Here is a 20,071-nt window from a genome sequence, read left to right on the forward strand (position 1 = left end):
ACCTCTATTGAGTTACATACATTTGACTATTGAGGGAAGGTTAAGAAATATCTTTATTATCAACTGATTTATTGATTTTTTATTGATTAATTAATGGTTTGGTCCATACAAGATCAATAAATAATCCCATCACAATTTCCAAGAGCCCAAATTCATGTCATCTTGTTTTGGCTAACCAATAGTCAAAATATTCTTTTTTCTTCAATGCAGGATAAATGCAAAGATAGGCAACAGATCCTCACATGTGAAAACCTGGAGCTTTTAAATGTTTTGAATGTTTGCCTGAAAATTCATGGAAACAATTAAGCAACCATTGAAATAGCCAATTTGTTTTCTGCTGATTCACTAATTGACTCAGTCCTAATTGAAAATGCATCTACTGATTTACAAACAGCCAAACGATACAAACCACACTGCCTAAATCCAATCAGAAGTGTGCACTGACCATAGAGTCATCCAGCCGTCCATTTTCTGTAACCGCTTATCCTTATAAGGGTCACTGGGGGCTGGAGCCTATCCCAGCTGACTTAGGGGAGGAGGGGTACACCCTGGACAAGTCGGCAGTTGGATGAAGGAGAATCTATAGTGGCTGCTAAGTGCACAAAGAAAAATGTAAAAGGCCCTACATAAAACCATGGTTTAATTTGTCAAACATGGCAGACCATCTGCTGTGTCTGTAGCTATAATAGGTTCATCCTAACAAAACATAATGATTCTTATTCTCAGGTGATTATACACTAATTCAAATATAGTTATGCATAATATGTTCAATTTCTGTGACACATTGTCCCCTAAATCTGACACACTGGATCTTTTTTTTTTCTTTTTGTATTTTGCATTACAATTTTCAAATATATAAATTTTCCAAGCCCTCGTCTGGGGCCTGAACATTATTAACTGCCTCTCTACCAAAAATTCTTGGTTTGGTTTTGGAAAAAGATCATTGTTTGGGTTAAAATAAGGGGACACGATCAGTGCCTTTTTGGCAGGTAGCCTTAAAAGAAAACTTCTTTCATGCGTGGAAACAACACGTAAAAATCTGTTTTGCTAATCTATGGTTATCATCTAGACATGGCCAAGAGGACCCACTTTATATGGGGTTATTCTAAGGTAAAATCCAACCATTCTTCAGGTGATTATACACTAATAAAAACATCCATCTGTGATGGATCCTCCTGAATATTACACACTGGACCTTTAAGTGACCTAAAGACTTAATTTCTAGAGACATTTTTAAAATCAGGACTACTGGCATCTTGTCTTTGATTTAGAAAGTCTTCATATCCTTACATTGCTTTTACACCTGAATTATAGCTCTTGTCATTCATGCATTTGATAATGTCTGTTCAGTCTCCCTTAGCACTCAGGTCTCCTTTACAGACGATACAATAAACAATGAGCACTGAGTCACTTTTAGGCTTTAAGCTCCACATTTGTGGCTTCATGTAAAAAAACAAGTATTATAAAATCTTCCTGTCCAGGCCCATGTGCAAACTTGGGTTGCCAATCTCTCAAAAGCAAATAGTTGGGAGCTATCTAGCCTTAACCTCTGAACAAACTTCATGCCCTCATTGGAGATCAGAAACTCTCTCATTAAGCTCAACACTAATTTATCCAGCTCAATCTACAAGCTGCTGTACCGTTACTCTCAGCTGCAGTCTGTCACTCCCTTACATCTTCCGTGGACTGCACTGATGTCGCCTGCTGCTCTCACATCCCCTGACATGTGCACTTGGCTTACACACACACATAAACACCATCTCCTCTTCAGGTTATTGATGTGCTTGATTCACGTTTCCATGACCTTTAAGTTGAACTCCTACCATGTTTTGACAAGAACTCAGCTTAAGCTTAAACAAGGGTGCAATACCTGGCTGACGTGGGGTCAGAAATGAAGAATATGTAAAGCTCAACTTAGTTTTTGGTTGTTTTAATAGGAAAACCAAAGAAGAACAGAGATTAAACAGCGCATGTATGCATACAGTCCCTTTTTGCACAACTTAATAACTCACTAAAAATAAATGTGCACGAAAAGAAATTACAACAATCTTATAAATATAGGGCCCCAAAAACACCTCAAAAACATATAACAAATGCACCAAATGTAATGAGATGTTGGTTTAATATATTTGCACAAATATTCTGACAGTTAGTAATATGACTACCCCATGATCAGTGCCTTTTACTGTGACTTCATTTTAGGTCATACAACTGCCTTTGTAACTAATATACATGCGTTTCACTATTATTGCATTTGTTATTCAAAAAAGTTTTCTCTTTTTATAATATCTATTTCTAGAAAATAAGTCTTGAGTTGTTCATTTTATATTTCTATTTCCTACCGTCTTTGATCACAAACATCACAAATAGTTTTGAGTCTTTATGCTACAACACTCCAGTATACTTACTTACAGGGATTGTCGTCCCATTAATGTTTCACTTGGCATTCAATCATGACGAGGGGAGGACAAACATTTTGACCTCTAGGAAATAGGGAGGAGTCCGACTTTGGCTACCTCTGTGCGGCTGTGCTACTCGAGGACGGAGGAGGGAGGGGGACGCACACAGCAGTTGGGCCGTCTGACATTTTGCAGCATTGACCTGAAAATGTTCTGCTGCCTCCTTTTGTTCTTCCTGCCATGTTTTGGCGAGTCGGAGACTGACTTTCGGAAGGAGGTCCGGGCAATCAGTTTCCTCTCTTGCTCCTTGATTTTGCACTGTAAGTGGCTCTGAATGGCAAAACCAAGAGATTCTGGGTCCACAGAAGCGCCGTAGACCTCCCAAGTCATCCCTTGTTCATCCCAGACAACGTCATGGACGCTCTTTCCTTTATCCTTCCCTGACTGGTCATCCTCTTCTTCCTTTCTCTCCGGTTCCATCTTCTGTTTGTTGGACTTTGTCTCCTTCGTCAGAGCTTTACCTCCAGATTTACCCTTTTCTTTAGGACTTCCAGCTTTATTTTTAGTTAGCCCTGACTTTGATTTAGTGTTTGTTGCAGTTGTTTTTGGCAGAGCCTGGTTGGGCTTGGTTGTAACAGCAGCCTGAGACAGCGCAGCATTGTTGCTGTCAGCAGATCTAGACTTGGTAGCAACGGCTGTCTCTGGGGGTGTTCCTGATTTGAGAGAGGGAGCTTCGGCAGTGACTGTTTTCACTGCAGATGTCTGAACTGCTGTTTTATATTGAGAGTTACCTGTCTCTCCTTGTTCCTTGTGGTTGCTGTGTTCAATGTTGATTTGATAAACTGGCTGGGTGTTACACAGACCTGACACGGGGTCCTTAGGCTTTGCACCTAACTCTTTGTCTTGCTGCTGGGGCAAAGTTTCTGAGGGGAAAACCACACCGGCATTTTGATTAGGGCACATCTCTGCCTCAACAGTGAGTCTCTCTGATCTTGGATCAGTAGATAGAGTATTTAGGTTCATCTGATGTATTCCCACACCCCCATCAACCTGGTAAACTACAGCCAGGCTCTGTGCCTCCTCTCTGGGGACTGCGCCACCACCACTCGGCCTGCGGGTCTCAGCGAAGTGCAGCAGGCTCGGACTTGTGGCCACAGCCTTACTGCACATGCTGGCCACCGCCTGAACCTCCATATCATGACACTGCTTGACTGGGGTGGATGACAGAGATAAGGTCATCGTCGAAGCCTCCCTGTACAGCTTGCAGTGCTGCTGCTGTCCTTCAAAGGCAGCTGTATTAGTCTGGCTGACTTCCTTAACCACCTGCCCATATGCTGCCATGTTTTGAATAGCCTGGGGTAGAGTGGAGGGCTCCGTCTGTGAAGACACTGGCTGATGTTTATCTGAGGGGACTTGTGGTTTCTTTACTGGTGGCAAATCCTTCTCTGGTTGCTTTGAGCTTGAATTCTTATTTGTAATCCTGGCCTCGGCAGCTTCGCTCTTAGATGGAGGTGTAGTGGAGCTTAACGGCGCTGCAGCAGTCTCCGCGCTTTGTTTCGGTATGGGTGTCTCTTGCAGACTGGCAGAGCTTTGAGAGCAGCTACGTATATGATCAGGCTCTTGAGATTTCTGTGGTACAGCAGTGTCCTTGTTTTTGGAAGCTGAAGCATTCCCTTTATTATCGCGTTGTGGTTCAGATGCTGTATGCACTGATTCGCAGGTGTTGTTAAGATTTGTATTTTTTGGAGAAACGTGTTTACTACTGTCCTCTCGCGCTGTGGCTTTGGCTGAGGATGTCAGCTGCGCACACTTTTCCTCGGCTGCACTTGGCCCTTTTATTCTGCAGTCATTGGTCTGCATGTCAACCTTTGACACTGAATGAGCAGATGATGCACTCACCTTGCAGATTTCCTTTTCATCAGCCAGACTTAACATTTTCATATTAGCGTTAGAATCCCTCTGGTCACCCGCTGCCTCACCCACACCTTGGCTTGTTAGAGACAGGTCTGGCATCTGTTGCTCTCCACCTGTCACAATCTCTGATTTTGTCTGGTTTCCATTAGCTGGTGCTGGTTTGTCTGGCATAGCGCTGCTAACTGGTTCACCTCCCTTGGAGGTTGTTTTTTGTGTATGTGGGATGATGTTATCGGTAGAAGCAGTCAGGGGTAAGTTATCCTGTTTGTGGCCGGGAGATGTAAGGGTGGGGTTCGGACAAATCTGAGAGAGTTTGAGGTTGGGCTCTTTAGCCCAGTTGGCATTCGGCTCCTTATTGCCCAGCGTGTCCACCACAGCCAGCTGAGGCACCATCTGGACTGTCACTGTCCTTTTTGGGTTAGTTCCCATGCCGGATTCACTGTTTCAGTCTTTAAATATTCGTCGTAATCCAAAGATTAAAACAGATGCACAATATCGGTCACTTTGTGCAGCTTCCTAAAGGAGGAAAATAAAAATAGACTTAGTTTCACTTTTCATTAACTTAATTTAGACAAAAATATTCAGATCAGAAGCAAATATTAGTCCAGGCCTAAATGAGCATCATGTTAAGTGCATGTAGCGGTACAGGTAGTTTCTTTGAACAGTCATTAACATGCATTTCAGTGTCAGAACAGAACAATCAATGACCCGTACTTTGAACTAAGATTAATACATGTGATTCAAAGCCTTCTCATCGTAACATACAATCATAAAAACAATACTCTGTGTAACTGTAAAGACTTTATGTGATATTATCTGTGATTAATTGTTGATTAGTTCGATCGAGGCTATAACTAAAAACATGATCCAAATAATTCTTCTAAAACTTGTTACTTATGTAACAAATCTATTTCAAATTCAGGTTACTTGATCCAGTTGTACAAATAACAAAAAAAAAAAAACAAGAGCAATAACTGGGGGGGACCCCTAAGGAGTATGCAAAAATGCAATGTCAGACCAAAAGGAAAATGCAAGGTATTCAAACATGGAAGTAAAGCAAACAAAGTACAGGACCAAGACTTTGATAATAAGACATATGTAGGCTGAAAGTGCTTACAGATAAAACATATTTTTGATTAAAGATTGTAGATGTTCCACATTCAGTGGAGAATAATCAGTGTTACAGTATGAGGAGGAGATGCCAACTTGTCAAATCCTCTTTTGTTGTTCCCAGAGGGGGTTAACCACACTGATCGTTGCTGTGATCTATTATAAATTGGACACTTCATAACAATGTTAATATAATGTCAAAGTCAATCATTCTTAGAAAGCGTCTCACACAAATATATGAGGATACATTTCTAGAGATAACCCTGAAAGTGATACCTGAAAACAGACACAAGTGATCACATTTAGTGAAACACAATGAGATTTGAAAAAGCTGTGCGTGTCTCATAATCAATCTCGTATAAATTCAAGTCACTGACCTACAGTTTCACAAATCTCCTCATCCCAGGGCCTGATAAATTACTCCATCTCAGTCTGTCTCTGAAAGTGTAAACGCAACTGGGCCAGTCTGATATATCTGATCCTTTTGGAGTCAGACAAATGAATTGCACTGTGATCAAGACTTCGGTCATATAGAACAGCCTATAGGTTAACATGCAGAGAGGAGGAAGAACCACCAATTGATAATTTAGTGGTCCACAGAGAGCGATTTGAGTGACATTACTGATGATAATCCATTCTGCATAATGTGCAGCCTTGTCTTTTGAGTTATTCTCCTTTCTTCACACTGCTCCACAACAACAACCGTGATAGCTTTTATTCAAACGAGGTCATATTCATGTCAAGAATAAAGAATAATCAGCCCTGTGACTCTTATTTAAACATTAATCATCCACCTTTTAGTGCATTTTCTAACCAAAACGAATCATTTTAAAAGTGTGACTTGAATAAAACAGAATAGGAGGCTTGTGTTTTGGGTCATGGACAGGTGTAGCCCTATTTGTGTGTGCTCTCCCACTATGCATCTGCGTGTCTGTTGTCAAAGTGCAAATATTTATGGAAAGCATATCCTGACTGTAATTAGATATTCAACAATTTAAAAACGCCCTGATGTCTGGGTTGTTCTGAGGGGACATAATAACAGAAAGATCCTGCAGAATATGAATCCATGCACCACCGCAAACATTACATACATTAAAGTGATGCACACGTCCTATTCGGGCCAATTAAGCTCTATGCCATGTAGCTACTGTAGCCTATATTTGCAGTCCTGTCCCACCCCAACATCTCAAGAGGCCACTCATATTTGCTGATTTGCTTTGACCTTGCGGACAAATTCAACATCTGTCACGAAAGGGAAGCACAGTCTAATGAAAAAAGAGGAGGATGGCTTACCTTAAGAGAGGCGCTTTATGTCCCGTACCTCAGGGTGCCGTTTGCGCGTCCGTGTCAGTGAGACGAGGCAAAACCCTAGAAATGAATATGGAAAAAATCAACCCTGTGTCGGTGACACCAAGCCACGCCTTCCACCAGAATATGGGTCTTAGAGGTATCGATCCTCCACAGCAAAAAGCGCAAAAATTCAAGCAGCCTGACTGACCGACCGTGCGCAATGAGTCACCACGGTCCGACCGATGGATGCCGCATCTTTAGGGCTTTTTTTTTACTAGCGTTGCCTTATGCCATGAAAAAGTACACCTCTCATGGTGTGTGTGCTATCCTGAACTGAGCTGGTCCAGCGCAGGCAACGTGGTGCAGCAGAGTAAACCAGATGAATGGATGAATGGAGGAGGGAGAGGAGGAAGAGGAGGAGGAGGGAGGATGGAGGCAGTGCTGTATCAGCCGCAGGCATTCATACGAGCATCTCTTGCAAATGTATTACTTTTAGATCCCAGCAGAGTTATCGTTTGTGTCCTAAGGCAGCATGTAATACTCCATATTTTGCTGTGCCCTTTTAGAAAATGGATTAATGAGAAGACCTGTGTGTTGTTTACAGTACGTGTCTGTTTGGAGGGGGGTGCATTAAGGAACATCAGGTTGTGTTTATGAATATAATCAGGTGATTTCATGTTGCAAACTGCATGTGGGAAATAAAGAAATGGGTTTAAGAGGTCCGCTTAATACATTACATTTATAATCAGGGCATTAAGAGTAGATGCAGGCTTGGTGTCATGCTCTGTCAAGGGTGCAGATATTTCAGTTTAGCTGCACTTTCACATGATGTCTCATCCAATTAGAGAAGAAGAAGTTCATTAAATACTTTCCATTAAAACTAGGTCATTACCAGATATTGTAAATAAGTTGAAATGGACTCATAATATACATAGAAAGTGTGCATTGATCTTTTGGATGCTTACTTATTGATGTATATTGACAGTGGTCCAAAAACTGGAAGCCAAGAGATGCCCAAGAAGTCACAAGATAAATCTAAAGGATAACAGGATGATTAAGAAGATATCAAGCCATCACTTCTGACCATGCATCTTGATTTCATCTTCATGTGTGCACATGTGTTTGGATGAGAGATCCCCTATAACCATACGACAGATCAGCAGTGGTGGATAGCCTACTGTACTGCAGTTATAGGTGATGGTTTCCTGAGTAGTGCTGATCTATGAATGTACACTCTCCACAGGTTGTCCGGTTATGAACAGAAATGATAGGGATTAGTTCCAGCTCATAAAACATAGTCCCACACTCTCATTGACATGCCACTCATTTATTACTAGCAATAGGTGTGGGTGTGGGTGGTTACTGCAGAAAGACAATAAACATTAAAACATACATGTAAACATAAACAGGTCCCTGAACTGAGATGTTTGCACACAAAAGACATTAAAATATACAGTGCAGCTGAAACAATTAGTAGATTAGCAATTTTCAATCTATAAATATCAACAGAAACAAATAGAAACATGATGACATGATGAATGTCTTTCAGTGTCATATTAGCAAAACAATGCAGTGTTAAATTTGTTGTATGTTAATATTGTAACAACCATAGGGTGACAGTCTTTTTCTGAAAGGACCAAATGGCATAAATTCAGGATTTACTGAGAAGCTGTTGTAATTTAACTTGAGCTATAAATATGGAAAAACTAGTGAAACTATTACCAACAAAGCAACAATCACAGTCCCCTAATTACCTAAGAGACCTTGTATATATGCCGTAACCCAACATATCTAATAACTGATACAGTATCAATCAGACTTTTTTTTGTATAGCTCTTTTTATACAATTATTATAAGCAAAAAGCACAACACAAACTGAGGAATCTCATCATCATTGCAGTGAGGAAATACAGGAGGCAGGTTGAAAAATAAAATAAGAAAATTATAATACAATAAAGAAGAAAATAATTCTAATGAAAGAGACTAATAATAATATAATTAAATAAAAACAGTCAAAATGTATAAATAGATAGACATAATACAAAAGTAAAAAAATATATAATAGCCTATAAAATAAGGTAAGATATATGAACAGACAGACAGCGAACTAACTAAATAAACAATATAAATAAAGTAAAGTTAGTTGGAAATTCAAGTGAAATTAAGTTTTCTCTGCTTTAGAAACGGTTCATTTTTAACCAATAGGAAATCAGTCTGAGTGACATTCAACCAATCAGCGATCGCCAATATTCTACTATAAAAAGGTTCCAGCGCATCAATAAACAAACAAACTGAAACTCCAGGTGGCTCATCTTCACACCTCAGAGCCTCAGCAGCATGGTGAGTATGATATCATTTGAGTTGTTTTATTTATTTGAATACTTGGTAGTAACACAGTATGTGGTAGCCCTATGCTATGCTGATGACTATATTATAGACAGTCAGCATTAGTTACAGGCGACTGTCAAAGCTAGGCATCCTCACAAAACGTCTACGATGAAGGAGTAGCGTTAATAATTAACCCAGTTTCACACAAAAAATAAATTAAGTGTACATTAATTGGATTATATGGGTTTAATTGCTGTTAAAGTCACCTTTTAAACTCAGTTTAGATGCTGGGTTGGAGTTAATGGCAGTAAACCGCTGTAAATAATCCGCACATCCTCTCCCTGACTGACTGTTTATTTCGCTATTTTTATTATTTACTTCACTACTATTTACTTAACATTAACAGGTGACTTTAGCATTTGATTAAGTTAACTAAGTATGTAACCTATGTATCCATTAACAAAGCTAATAGTGGCCCCATCTAAATGTTATTCATTCATTCATTCATTCATTTATTTAATGGGACCATGTACATTATTAAACATAAACGATTACATTTGATGTACTGCACCAGAGTTACAGCTACTTTTCCTCTGCAGTCCCTTGGACAGACACAATTAAAACATATTACAGCACAATAACAAACAGTGCAAAGCAAAAAAAATCACACAGGACACATAATGCAAAATACAAAGTTACACACAATAATAGCACATAACATACACCCACAATGTCAGTGGCTACAGAGCTGAGACTTTTTAATTTGGTTTGAAATGTACTGATGGAACTGCAGCGCTTTATATCGTCAGGTAGGGTTGTGGCTCTCACAGAGAAGGCTGATTGCCCAAATGCAGAGCGACGAAATGGTATGGTACAATCTGGTACAGAGGATATTGAGGAGGATCTAACAGAGCTTACTGAGCGAGTATACACAAAGTCACCTAGTGGAGGAGGGGCCGAACCATTTAAAGTTTTTATAAACAAGGCACAATTTTGAAAAGAATCAAAAATTCTCAAAGCTCAGTAAATTGTATTTTTTCCAGTCCCCTACAGTGATGGCAATGCATTGGCTTTTTGTCTAGAGTTTTTAGAGTTTGTTTATGGATTCAAGAGGTCTTATAGTTGTTTCTCCAGCCTGCCCCCAACATGTAATACAATAAGGACATACTGATAAGAATCATAGCGTGCATAAATATCTTGGCTGAGAGACAGAAAGAGAGACAGTTTCTAATATGTCTAAAATTTGCTAAGTTGTAATTTATTAAGCCATGTGTTACTCTATATCACTCTCTGCCTCCCCTGCTCACATGTGTCACTGCTGCTTCGCTACATAACATACAGTTGATATGTCAATGATTGCACTCATCACAAAGGGTAGCACTTGTTGCACGTAGCAGTTTATCTTTTTTTTCTTCTTGCAATTGAACAACTGAATCTTAGCTCTAAGGCTAAGTGTTACAAATTTCCTTTTGTGTTTCTCCAGCGTGAGTGTGTCTCAGTACACGTGGGTCAGGCTGGTGTTCAGATCGGCAATGCCTGCTGGGAGCTCTACTGCCTGGAGCATGGGATCCAGCCTGATGGACAGATGCCCAGTGACAAGACCATCGGAGAAGGAGATGATTCCTTCAACACCTTCTTCACTGAGACTGGAGCTGGAAAACATGTCCCCAGAACTGTTTTTGTGGACTTGGAGCCCACTGTCATTGGTAAACTCGTGATTAGACCACAGTTGCTGTTTGATTTTAGTTAGCCGGTCTCTTGAATCATTTTGTGTTAACCTGCCGCCTCAGATGAGGTGCGGTCTGGGACATACCGGCATCTGTTCCACCCTGAGCAGCTGATCACCGGCAAGGAGGATGCTGCCAACAATTTCGCCCGTGGACACTACACCACCGGCAAAGAGATCATTGACCTGGTGCTGGACAGGATCCGCAAACTGGTGAGTCGCTTCAGAGCAGGGGGAATACCTTCCATGCTGAGAGCAGCACAACAGTCAGTAATCGTGTTACAAAATGTTGTCGTCAGTGACTAGCAGGAAGTTTAATCTTAACAACAACAACTTTTTGTAGTTTGGCCAGCTCACAGATTTAATGTTCATCGGGTGTAGCTGATTTAATTACTTGTCATATCAGTTATAGATAGAATAATACAATCTGGCAATAACAAGTACCATATAAACTTTTTAAAGAAACACTGAACCTGTACGTTCATAATGACCCCATAAGTCACCTGTTCCAACTCTCATTTCAATGACACTAACGTGTGATATATTTGGTTGATGTCTGTCCCTCTGTCCTCAGGTTGACCAGTGCGGTGGACTTCAGGGCTTCCTGGTTTTCCACAGCTTCGGAGGGGGCACCGGCTCTGGTTTTACCTCCCTGCTGTTGGAGCGTCTGTCTGTAGACTATGGCAAGAAGTCCAAGTTGGAGTTCTCCATCTACCCATCTCCCCAGGTTTCCTCTGCGGTGGTGGAGCCCTACAACTCAATCCTAACCACCCACACCACCTTAGAGCACTCCGACTGTGCCTTCATGGTGGACAATGAGGCCATCTACGATATCTGTCGTAGGAACCTGGATATCGAGTTTCCTACCTACACCAACCTAAACAGACTGATGAGTCAGATTGTGTCCTCCATCACTGCTTCCCTTCGTTTTGACGGGGCACTTAACATCGATCTGACAGAGTTCCAGACCAACTTGGTGCCGTATCCTCGTATCCACTTCCCTCTGGCCACCTATGCCCCTGTCGTCACTACTGAGAAGGTTTACCATGAGCAATTAACCGTGGGAGAAATTACCAACGCCTGCTTCGAGCCAGCCAATCAGATGGTAAAATGTGACCCTCACCGCAGCAAATACATGGCATGCTGCCTTTTGTACCGTGGTGATGTGGTGTCCAAAGATGTCAACGCTGCCATCGCCACAATTAAGACCAAGCACACCATCCAGTTTGTGGATTGGTGCCCCACTGGTTTTAAAGTTGGCATCAACTACCAGCCTCCAACTGTCGTTCCTGGTGGAGACCTGGCCAAGGTCCAGAGGGCTGTGTGCATGCTGAGCAACACCACTGCTATTGCAGAGGCCTGGGCTCGGCTTGACCACAAGTTTGATCTGATGTACAATAAGCGTGCCTTCGTTCACTGGTATGTAGGTGAGGGCATGGAGGAGGGAGAGTTCTCTGAGGCCAGAGAGGACATGGCAGCTCTGGAGAAGGATTATGAGGAGGTTGGAGCAGATTCTGCTGAGGGTGACAGAGAGGGAGAGGATGAGGACGAGGACGAATATTAAAAGAAAAACATTGAAATCATGGCTGGCATGTCAGATTTTTGTGGCACATCAGCTGGAGGTCCTGTTGTTAAGCAAGTTTGTTCATTAGTGTTTAGGTGAGGGTATGAAGGGGGGAGAGCTTTTGTACTTTGAACTTCTGGTTGTATAAATAAAGTTCATGTGGCATATGAACCTATGCTTGTTTATTTACTTTACTTTCATTTCTTTTGGTGATGAATAAAAACAAATAGTTTGAGTAGTGCTTTCAGTCAGACATGATTTTAACAGTTTTGTAGAATATATATAGAACCAGAACCATTTACATTTTGTTTATTGAACATTATCTTTGAAATAAGTGAAAATCATAAAACCTTAAAAACAATAATAAAAACATAAATCATCAATTATTTTGAGTATTTGTTGGTTTAGTCTGAAGTATTATACTCACTCACATCAAAGGACTCTAACTTTAGTTTTCCCTTAAGAAATTATTGAAGTTTTATTATCATGTCAGCCTTTGCCGCCCCATGGATGTGCCTCTATAGAGAGACACAACAGCACATTAATTACAGTGATCACGTTTGAGCTTTTCACTGTGGTGCTATAAAAAGCTTGTCAGTGCTGTTATAACTAATTTAATATCAACATCATAAGCTTGATCCTGGTTCTGCTTAGGCTGTTCTCTCAGGCTGTTATTATAATCTAGGTAGTTACTTTGGGGATTCAGTTTTCAAATAAATCCTGGGTCAGACACAGGAGCTCCTCCTGGAATGCAGTAATTGTACAAGGATAGACATCCTGCCTCCAAAAGCCCAGAGGGACTTATTGGGTGAGAAGGTGGACCGTGACTTAATTACAGTTGAGTGAGCAACTCAGGACAGACTCCTGCATTGTTGATATGGCAGACTTCTGCTTCAGGGTGAGGGTGAGGGTGTGTGTGTGTGTGTGTGTGTGTGTGTAGCCAGCATGTCAAGTGAGTTGGTGAAAAGAAATATACACACCATGACAAGAAGGAAAGAAATTACATATCAATGGTATCTATGAGATAATGGAGCCTTATATCAATAATATATGATTGGTCTATTTTAAAAATAGACTTTGATATCATTTAATCTAGCACACACTCAGTCATTTTGTGGATCTGGCATCATCTTGTGGTTAAACTGGGAAAGGTAAATATTTGATTAGGCTGAAACCAACCATAGTTATCTAGAAGAAGAAGAAGAAGAAGAGGCAGGCTGTAACATTTTTTTTATATATAAATCTGCTCTTCGTCTCGGTTTGAGGACAAATTAGATCCACTAATCTAATATCCTCTGATTTAATGTCGAGCTAACAGGTAAAATAAACAGTTTGAATGATTGGCCGCAGGCTGCAGTTCACACCTCGGACAGTAGGTGTCGCTGCTGCGGCGTTGGCAGCGTCAACGCCAGGTTGGCGTGTGTGGTGTGTTCAAAGATATCGTTTCATTCAGCTTTCTCTACAACTTCACACGTTTCTCGCAGTGTTTCCAAAATTTGGACATAAGTTACCAGCCAATCGCTCTTTAAAAAAACGTTTTAAACAATCTACATGTAATAATTTAATACATATATCCAAAAAATAAAACATTTCCAAGATGCGTGTTAGTGCTCGCGTCGTAACGGCTGTGCGTCCGAACGGATCCTGAACGCACCACAGCCAGACTGTTGTCAAGAGAAACGCAGCTAACCCTCACCGAGCAGTTAATAGCTTGAAAGCGAGGATAAGTTTGAGTATTTCTCTGTCTCTGCAACATTAAGGTAAGATAAACCTAATTTCAAATACTAACAAGTACATAAATGCTTCGGACGTCACCTAATCTAACGCTAGGTTAACGTTTGTTAGCTAACTCAGCGAATACAATGACAACCTGTTGTCTGAGCCGGTCAACTGTCACCTGTGAGTTTTGTTTTGTTTGTTATAAACCAGAGGTGACTACCTACCAGCTTCTTGGCATTAATACTAAGTAGTGATGTTGTGTGTTAAAGCGCCACTGAAGTCGCTACTTAACACAAACTGAATGGACACCTGAGCTTAGCATTAGCGTTATTGTTAGCCGCTATTGTTTTGGTAGCTTCCCTCGTCAGCTGTCCGTGTCTCATTGTTGCTCACGTGTTTGTGTTTGAGTGGTTCACACAGCTCACACATTAAACAATGAAGTATTCTGCTTTTAAATGCGGGATAGTGTCTCAGCTGATCAGAACAAATGGACATTGTCACGATGACTCAGACAGACAGACAGCCCTGTTCATAATCAAGTACTTTTCCTCAAGCAGTGTACTCCAATACACTTTAGAGGTACAAGTACTTCACTCGAGTATTTACATTTTATTCTACTTTGTACTTCTACTCTTACATTTAGGAGAAATGTTGTGTTTTTATTCCACTTCAGTGTATTCACTAGTTAGTTTGAAGGTAATATTATTCATACAAAACATATAATTGGCTTTATTTGTTGATTTCAGTTCCTTAAATGTGTTTCCTTTTGTTGTCTTGCATTATCGTAAATTAAATATTTTGCTGGTTTGAATTGTCCTGGACAAAACAAAACATGATGATATCAACTTTGGCTCTAAGAAATTGTGATTTATTTTATTTATTCACCATTTAATTAATTAAAACAATAATCATAAATCCAAGCTAAAAACCCACTTATTTAGGATGGCTTTTAACACCCAGTAGTATGATGACACTTTTATCATTTCTTATTCGATTTTGTTGCATTTTATTGTTTTTATTTTGTTTGTTTTTTACCTATTGTTCTCGTTATTTATTATCTACTGTAAAGCACTTTGGTACACCGAAAGGACTGTTGTAAAGGGCTGTATAAATAAAGTACATTTACATTTACATAAGTTCAGCAGACCTCACAAATCAGTTGCTGCAACATTAATATATTGCTATCATGTCATATAAGTAGAAGCATTACCTTAATTCTTTGTTCAATCTCCTTTCTAGGTTCAACGAAGGTCTTGCTGTTTTAAGTTTTGTTGTATGATATTGCCATGCCAATAAAGCCTTTACCTACTACTTTACTGGGTATTAATAATGCATTGCACGAGTGTTCATGAGTGTTCAACTATTCATTGGCTTTCATTGCATGTTAGCTTTATGCTGTCAAGTAGTTCAAGCCATTAAGTGACATGCAGTGTAGTTGTGGTCTTGACTAGTCTTGAAATTAAATCCTCTTTGACCTCTTTGTCTGAGACAGAGACAAGATGGAGTAAGAAGTGGGTTTCCAAGACGAGACCAAGACCTTTTGAAAAAGTGATCTTAAGTGCTACAGCACTGATATCCGTCACTGATGGGAGTCAAACATTCATTTCAGGCATTCAGTCTTAACAAACTGATTCATAAGACAAATGTTTAATGTGTGTTAGGCTGATATCAGACTGTGATACTGCTTGAATTCTTCGAGTGTCCGGTGTTTTTGTCTTTCTCTGTTCTAGAAAATGTTGGGGTGTATCTGGCAGTATGTCTACACATCCTTCCTGAGATACTGGCTGAAGTGGCTCATCAGACAGGCAACAGGGAAATGTGAGCTTCAGAGAATATGCTCCGGATACAAGCCTGGGGCAACGAGGACAACAAAAGCAGGTGAATCGAATCATCCCAAATCCAGTCTAAGTCTACTTTTCATGCTTTGTATACATTTTAAAAATGTATGTTAACCTGCTTTTTGTGTCCTGTTGTAGAATATTCTCTTCGGTCATCAAAGAACAAGGTAGGAAAATGTTACCACTGTTACACATTCTGTCCAGAAACACAGTTAATCATAACCATGAATCTTAAAAACACTAAACACAATCTTATCATGGACTGTATATACGGTATAGATACTGTAGGACAGTGATGAGTCGAAAAGGTAGGTCAGTCATTCAAAATGCAAATATGTGAATTCTTAAAAGACGTGTGGCGAGGTTTAAAAAAAGAAGAGCCTCAGACTCTGTAATTACACTGGTCCAATGCAAGGATGGCCACGAATCATACAGATGTCTTTTGACGTTTTATTTCTCTCCCTCTCTGATCATCAAACACTGTGAAAACTACAAAGAAATATGAATACCTGAAACAGTTTGGGGTTAATGTGCTAGTGTCCGTTGCTCAAACATGTTAACATAACAGAAAAGTAATCTCAGACGAAATCACAGAAACATTTACATCGTTCAATATTAAACAAATAAACCTCCATATTCGCTAAGTGAAATATCTTTACCGCGTGCGCCTCCTGGACCTCATGCAGAATAAATAAATAAAAGGTCATGCTTCTAGAAATTACGTCAACTGCTCTGTTTCAGCCGCTCCGTGTCGCCAGTTCAATTACAACCATAGCAACCAGTGACCAGTGCATGCTGGGAAACAAAAGCAAAAATCGCCACAGTTAGGCGCTCAAACAAACCGATCGTGTTTACTCACTGCATTAACAACATACCTAGAAACCTGTCTCTAGGACAGGATTTGAGATCCACAAGGCAAAAATGAACGTTCAATACAGAGTTTACAAAAATGATGATTAAAAAGACTCAAAGTCTCTCTGAGCAGTTCCTTTCATCAATGACCCATGGCTGCAGACCGGATCCTTGAAAGATTTAGACAAGGAGACACTTTATCATCCAGAACACAGACACACCAGAAGCTGTTTTTCTTTTTCACTGATTATTGTTTCACGGTTTCAAAATCCTCCCCTGAAGCCCTTAACAATGCTAACTGGGTCAGAATTTGAGGTATATGGTGGGAACAACTGTTTGCTGCATTGACGACAAACATAAGTGTAGGGAAGATTCAGTCAATGCGATCACATAATAATAATCGTAACGGCAGCAGATGTGAAACACTGTTTGAACTATATGGTCCCACAGAGGTGAAGTGTAAAGGAACCACCCTGTGACTGACTACTGACCTGTTCACTATCTGTTAGACTGTTTTATGTGTGAACTCTGATAAAGAAGTGTCCTCTGAGGTTAATCAGTGTTTATCTTTGAAAACTCTTGCCAAGCATAGATTAATTGACTCTACTTGTCATTTGTGACTATAGCTAGATAAGCATTTTCCGATCAACAGTCCATTCGATGTAGAAACAGAAGTGCTTCGTCATCTTTTTTTATTAGAGCACAGATTGCACAGGAGACACTGTGTGGTAACCAATGATGATAACTCGCTGTATCATTACTTTTCTGTGACTAAGTCCTCCTCTCTTTTGCTTTCTCCCTCCGCAGGCTTTAAGAGGAGCTTTGGACACCAACAAAGATCAATTAGAGCAATGTGTGGATCAAATTATGAAAGTGAAGAATGTCAAACCCCAGAAAGATCCACTGTAAGCTCACTTCTTATATGTCATGTTTAGCTGAGTATAATGTTTGAAGCATTACCTTAATTCTTTGTTCAATCTCCTTTCTAGGTTCAAGGAAAGCCTTCATGTCTGTCTGTTACAGATTACAGGATACAACAGCTTGTATATATCTGTGGAAGACTTGAGAAAGGAAGTCTTCAGTTCTGAGAACCAAGAGCACGAGGCCACGCTGTTGAAGGTTTTTATTCCTACATCTGGATCCATACATTAGTAAAGCTGTCGCTTTATCCAAAGTATACATATGTCAGGATCAGTCAGTTTGAATAACAGATGCACCAATTATCATAGACTAAGCATGAACTAATGTCCTGTTAACATAAGACTCACTGAAAGTAACTGAAGCTTTACAAAGACCAACAACATTTATCATTTTTTGTGAAACTGAAACAATATAATCGAGTTACAAGGCACAATACAAAAGCATAATCCGGAGTGAGTTACATGTGTAACTCAGTATTATGTGTATTTGTACTCGTAGTTGTGGGACCTGTTGATGCCTGATGTCAAACTGGAATCGAGGATAACCAAACAGTGGGGAGACATTGGATTCCAAGGAGATGACCCCAAGACTGACTTCAGAGGAATGGGCATGCTCGGCCTGATCAACCTCGTGTGAGTCCTCAATGAAAAACAACAAGACATTTATTAACTACCCACACAGATAAACACTTTAAAACATTTATTTAGTCTAGATACATTTTATAATATAATTAAATATTCACCATAACAGTAGCTTGTTTTTTAAAGGAGTACTTCACCAATTTAGCATCTCCTATTATTGTTGACTCAAAATGTACAGTAACAAAAAAGAACAGAATCGATGCAGCGAATCCAACAAAAAGGTTGCAATAAAAATCTGGGGGAGAGTTCGAAAAGTGAGTTTACCAGTCCTCTGAAGCCACTACTCCTTTAAATTGTATGTTATGACCAGCGAGTACATGATTACTGTTGAACATGATCTAAGTTTTTGATTAAACCAGCAAATAAAAGCAAAATATATATATTTTTTTCACAGTAAATGAAAATTATCCTGAAATGTTTCTGCTCTGTTACAGTTTTTTCAGTGAAAACTACACAGAGGAGGCTCGTCAGGTGTTATCCCACGCAAACCATCCGAAACTTGGGTAAGAGACATTCACACATGCAGTATTAGTATCTGCATATTTTCTCTTAGTGTTGTGTCAAAGTTGTGCATTATTACCTGTTACTAAACCATTTAGCTACAGTTGATAGGGTTCACCATGCCTGTCATTGTTAAAATACGCCTTATGCTAATCTTCCTCATACTTTAGGTATTCATACGCCATAGTTGGGATCAACTTGACAGAGATGGCCTACAGCCTCCTGAAGAGCGGCGCTTTGAAGCCTCACTTCTACAATACAGTACTGGGCACACCTGAGCTCCAGCATTTTCATCAGCTCTACTGTGAGTCTGATTATTTTTCAGCATCTCTGATTCTTTCCAAAAATTTGTTTGCAGTTTTCATAGAGAATTATTTATTTGTCTTCCAGGTTATCTGGCATACGAATTTGATAAATTCTGGGTGGCAGAGGAGCCGGAAAGCATCATGCAGTTCAATCAGTACCGAGAGAAATTCCACGACATCGTCAAGATGCATCTACAGGACCCCGATGTATCCCTCACGCTCACTGTCCGCTCTAAAAACTAACAATATTCAGAGATAGCTGATCCTCTGTGGCCTCTGACGTCGCTTCAGGCAGAAGAAGGCAAGAAGCATAAAAGCGGACTGAAGCTGGTCGGTCATATTCCTCAAACATTAAAACAAAAAAAAAATCCTCTTATATTTGGTTTTGTGATTCGTTAGTCATTCTCTGTTTATTTCTTCACAGTGATAGTTAAAGGTTTTTTAATAGAGCACAAATCTAACACCCTATACCTCAAAAATAAATGACCATTCCGGTGTTTAATTAAGCTTCGTAAAGGGGAATCAAGAGCTGCTGCAGAGATCTGTAGCGAAGGGTTTAAGCACTTTTAGTGAGCATGAAGCCAAATTGTTGCAGTTAAAAGACACTTCTTGAGAAATGGCGATTAATCACCATATTTGTAGCTGTCTTGTTTGTATTTATGTGAACAAGACTTGTGTGTTTTTCACGGTTGTCCTGCTCAGGAATTTGATTTTTACATCCAGATAATGACGGAAACTTTAATATATGTGCACGTGTCCCCATTGATGTCATCTGTATTCTGTAATATAGGTAATGTGGAACTTAAAATGATTGTTTTTATTACCTTATTTTTATGCTTATGCTTTTGCTTTCGAGGAAGGTGTGTAATGATTAACAAATGTTACTCAGAGTTAATAAATACACATTTTGATGTTTTGAGATGTGTTTTGTGTGGTGGAAGTTAATAAGCAAGCACAGGGTCT

General features: G+C 39.9%; 3 protein-coding genes across 3 annotated transcripts; 2 read left to right on the plus strand and 1 right to left on the minus strand.

The window, feature by feature from the left end:
- Positions 1-2,029: 2,029 nt before the first annotated feature.
- On the minus strand, positions 2,030-7,078 carry gprin3b (GPRIN family member 3b). The gene is made up of 2 exons (XM_010746305.3): positions 6,717-7,078; positions 2,030-4,829 (listed from the first exon to the last, which is right to left on the minus strand). Exon 2 carries the CDS (start codon positions 4,740-4,742, stop codon positions 2,532-2,534), a length of 2,211 nt encoding a protein of 736 aa, XP_010744607.3. The 5' UTR covers positions 4,743-4,829; positions 6,717-7,078; the 3' UTR covers positions 2,030-2,531.
- Positions 7,079-8,929: 1,851 nt separating this feature from the next.
- LOC104931313 (tubulin alpha-1C chain) lies at positions 8,930-12,502 on the plus strand. Its single transcript, XM_010746291.3, has 4 exons — positions 8,930-9,053; positions 10,525-10,747; positions 10,832-10,980; positions 11,342-12,502. The coding sequence occupies exons 1-4, from the start codon at positions 9,051-9,053 to the stop codon at positions 12,329-12,331; spliced, it is 1,365 nt and encodes a 454-aa protein (XP_010744593.2). The 5' UTR covers positions 8,930-9,050; the 3' UTR covers positions 12,332-12,502.
- Positions 12,503-13,953: 1,451 nt separating this feature from the next.
- On the plus strand, positions 13,954-20,029 carry elmod2 (ELMO/CED-12 domain containing 2). Its single transcript, XM_010746292.3, has 9 exons — positions 13,954-14,091; positions 15,781-15,928; positions 16,027-16,055; positions 17,548-17,645; positions 17,730-17,859; positions 18,160-18,293; positions 18,737-18,805; positions 18,974-19,107; positions 19,194-20,029. Exons 2-9 carry the CDS (start codon positions 15,784-15,786, stop codon positions 19,349-19,351), a joined length of 897 nt encoding a protein of 298 aa, XP_010744594.3. The 5' UTR covers positions 13,954-14,091; positions 15,781-15,783; the 3' UTR covers positions 19,352-20,029.
- Positions 20,030-20,071: the final 42 nt, after the last annotated feature.

This window comes from Larimichthys crocea, chromosome X, assembly GCF_000972845.2.
Source record: "Larimichthys crocea isolate SSNF chromosome X, L_crocea_2.0, whole genome shotgun sequence".
NCBI lineage: Eukaryota > Metazoa > Chordata > Actinopteri > Sciaenidae > Larimichthys > Larimichthys crocea.

Excerpts from the sequence above, each read along its gene's own strand:
- gprin3b (XM_010746305.3), bottom strand. The coding sequence starts at position 4,742 with ATGGGAACTAACCCAAAAAGGACAGTGACAGTCCAGATGGTGCCTCAG.
- LOC104931313 (XM_010746291.3), top strand. Across the intron at positions 10,748-10,831 it reads CTTGGAGCCCACTGTCATTG|ATGAGGTGCGGTCTGGGACA; the intron begins GTAAACTCGTGA and ends CTGCCGCCTCAG. Across the intron at positions 10,981-11,341 it reads TGGACAGGATCCGCAAACTG|GTTGACCAGTGCGGTGGACT; the intron begins GTGAGTCGCTTC and ends CTCTGTCCTCAG.
- elmod2 (XM_010746292.3), top strand. The coding sequence starts at position 15,784 with ATGTTGGGGTGTATCTGGCAGTATGTCTACACATCCTTCCTGAGATAC. Across the intron at positions 18,294-18,736 it reads CTCGGCCTGATCAACCTCGT|TTTTTTCAGTGAAAACTACA; the intron begins GTGAGTCCTCAA and ends GCTCTGTTACAG. Across the intron at positions 19,108-19,193 it reads GCATTTTCATCAGCTCTACT|GTTATCTGGCATACGAATTT; the intron begins GTGAGTCTGATT and ends TTTGTCTTCCAG.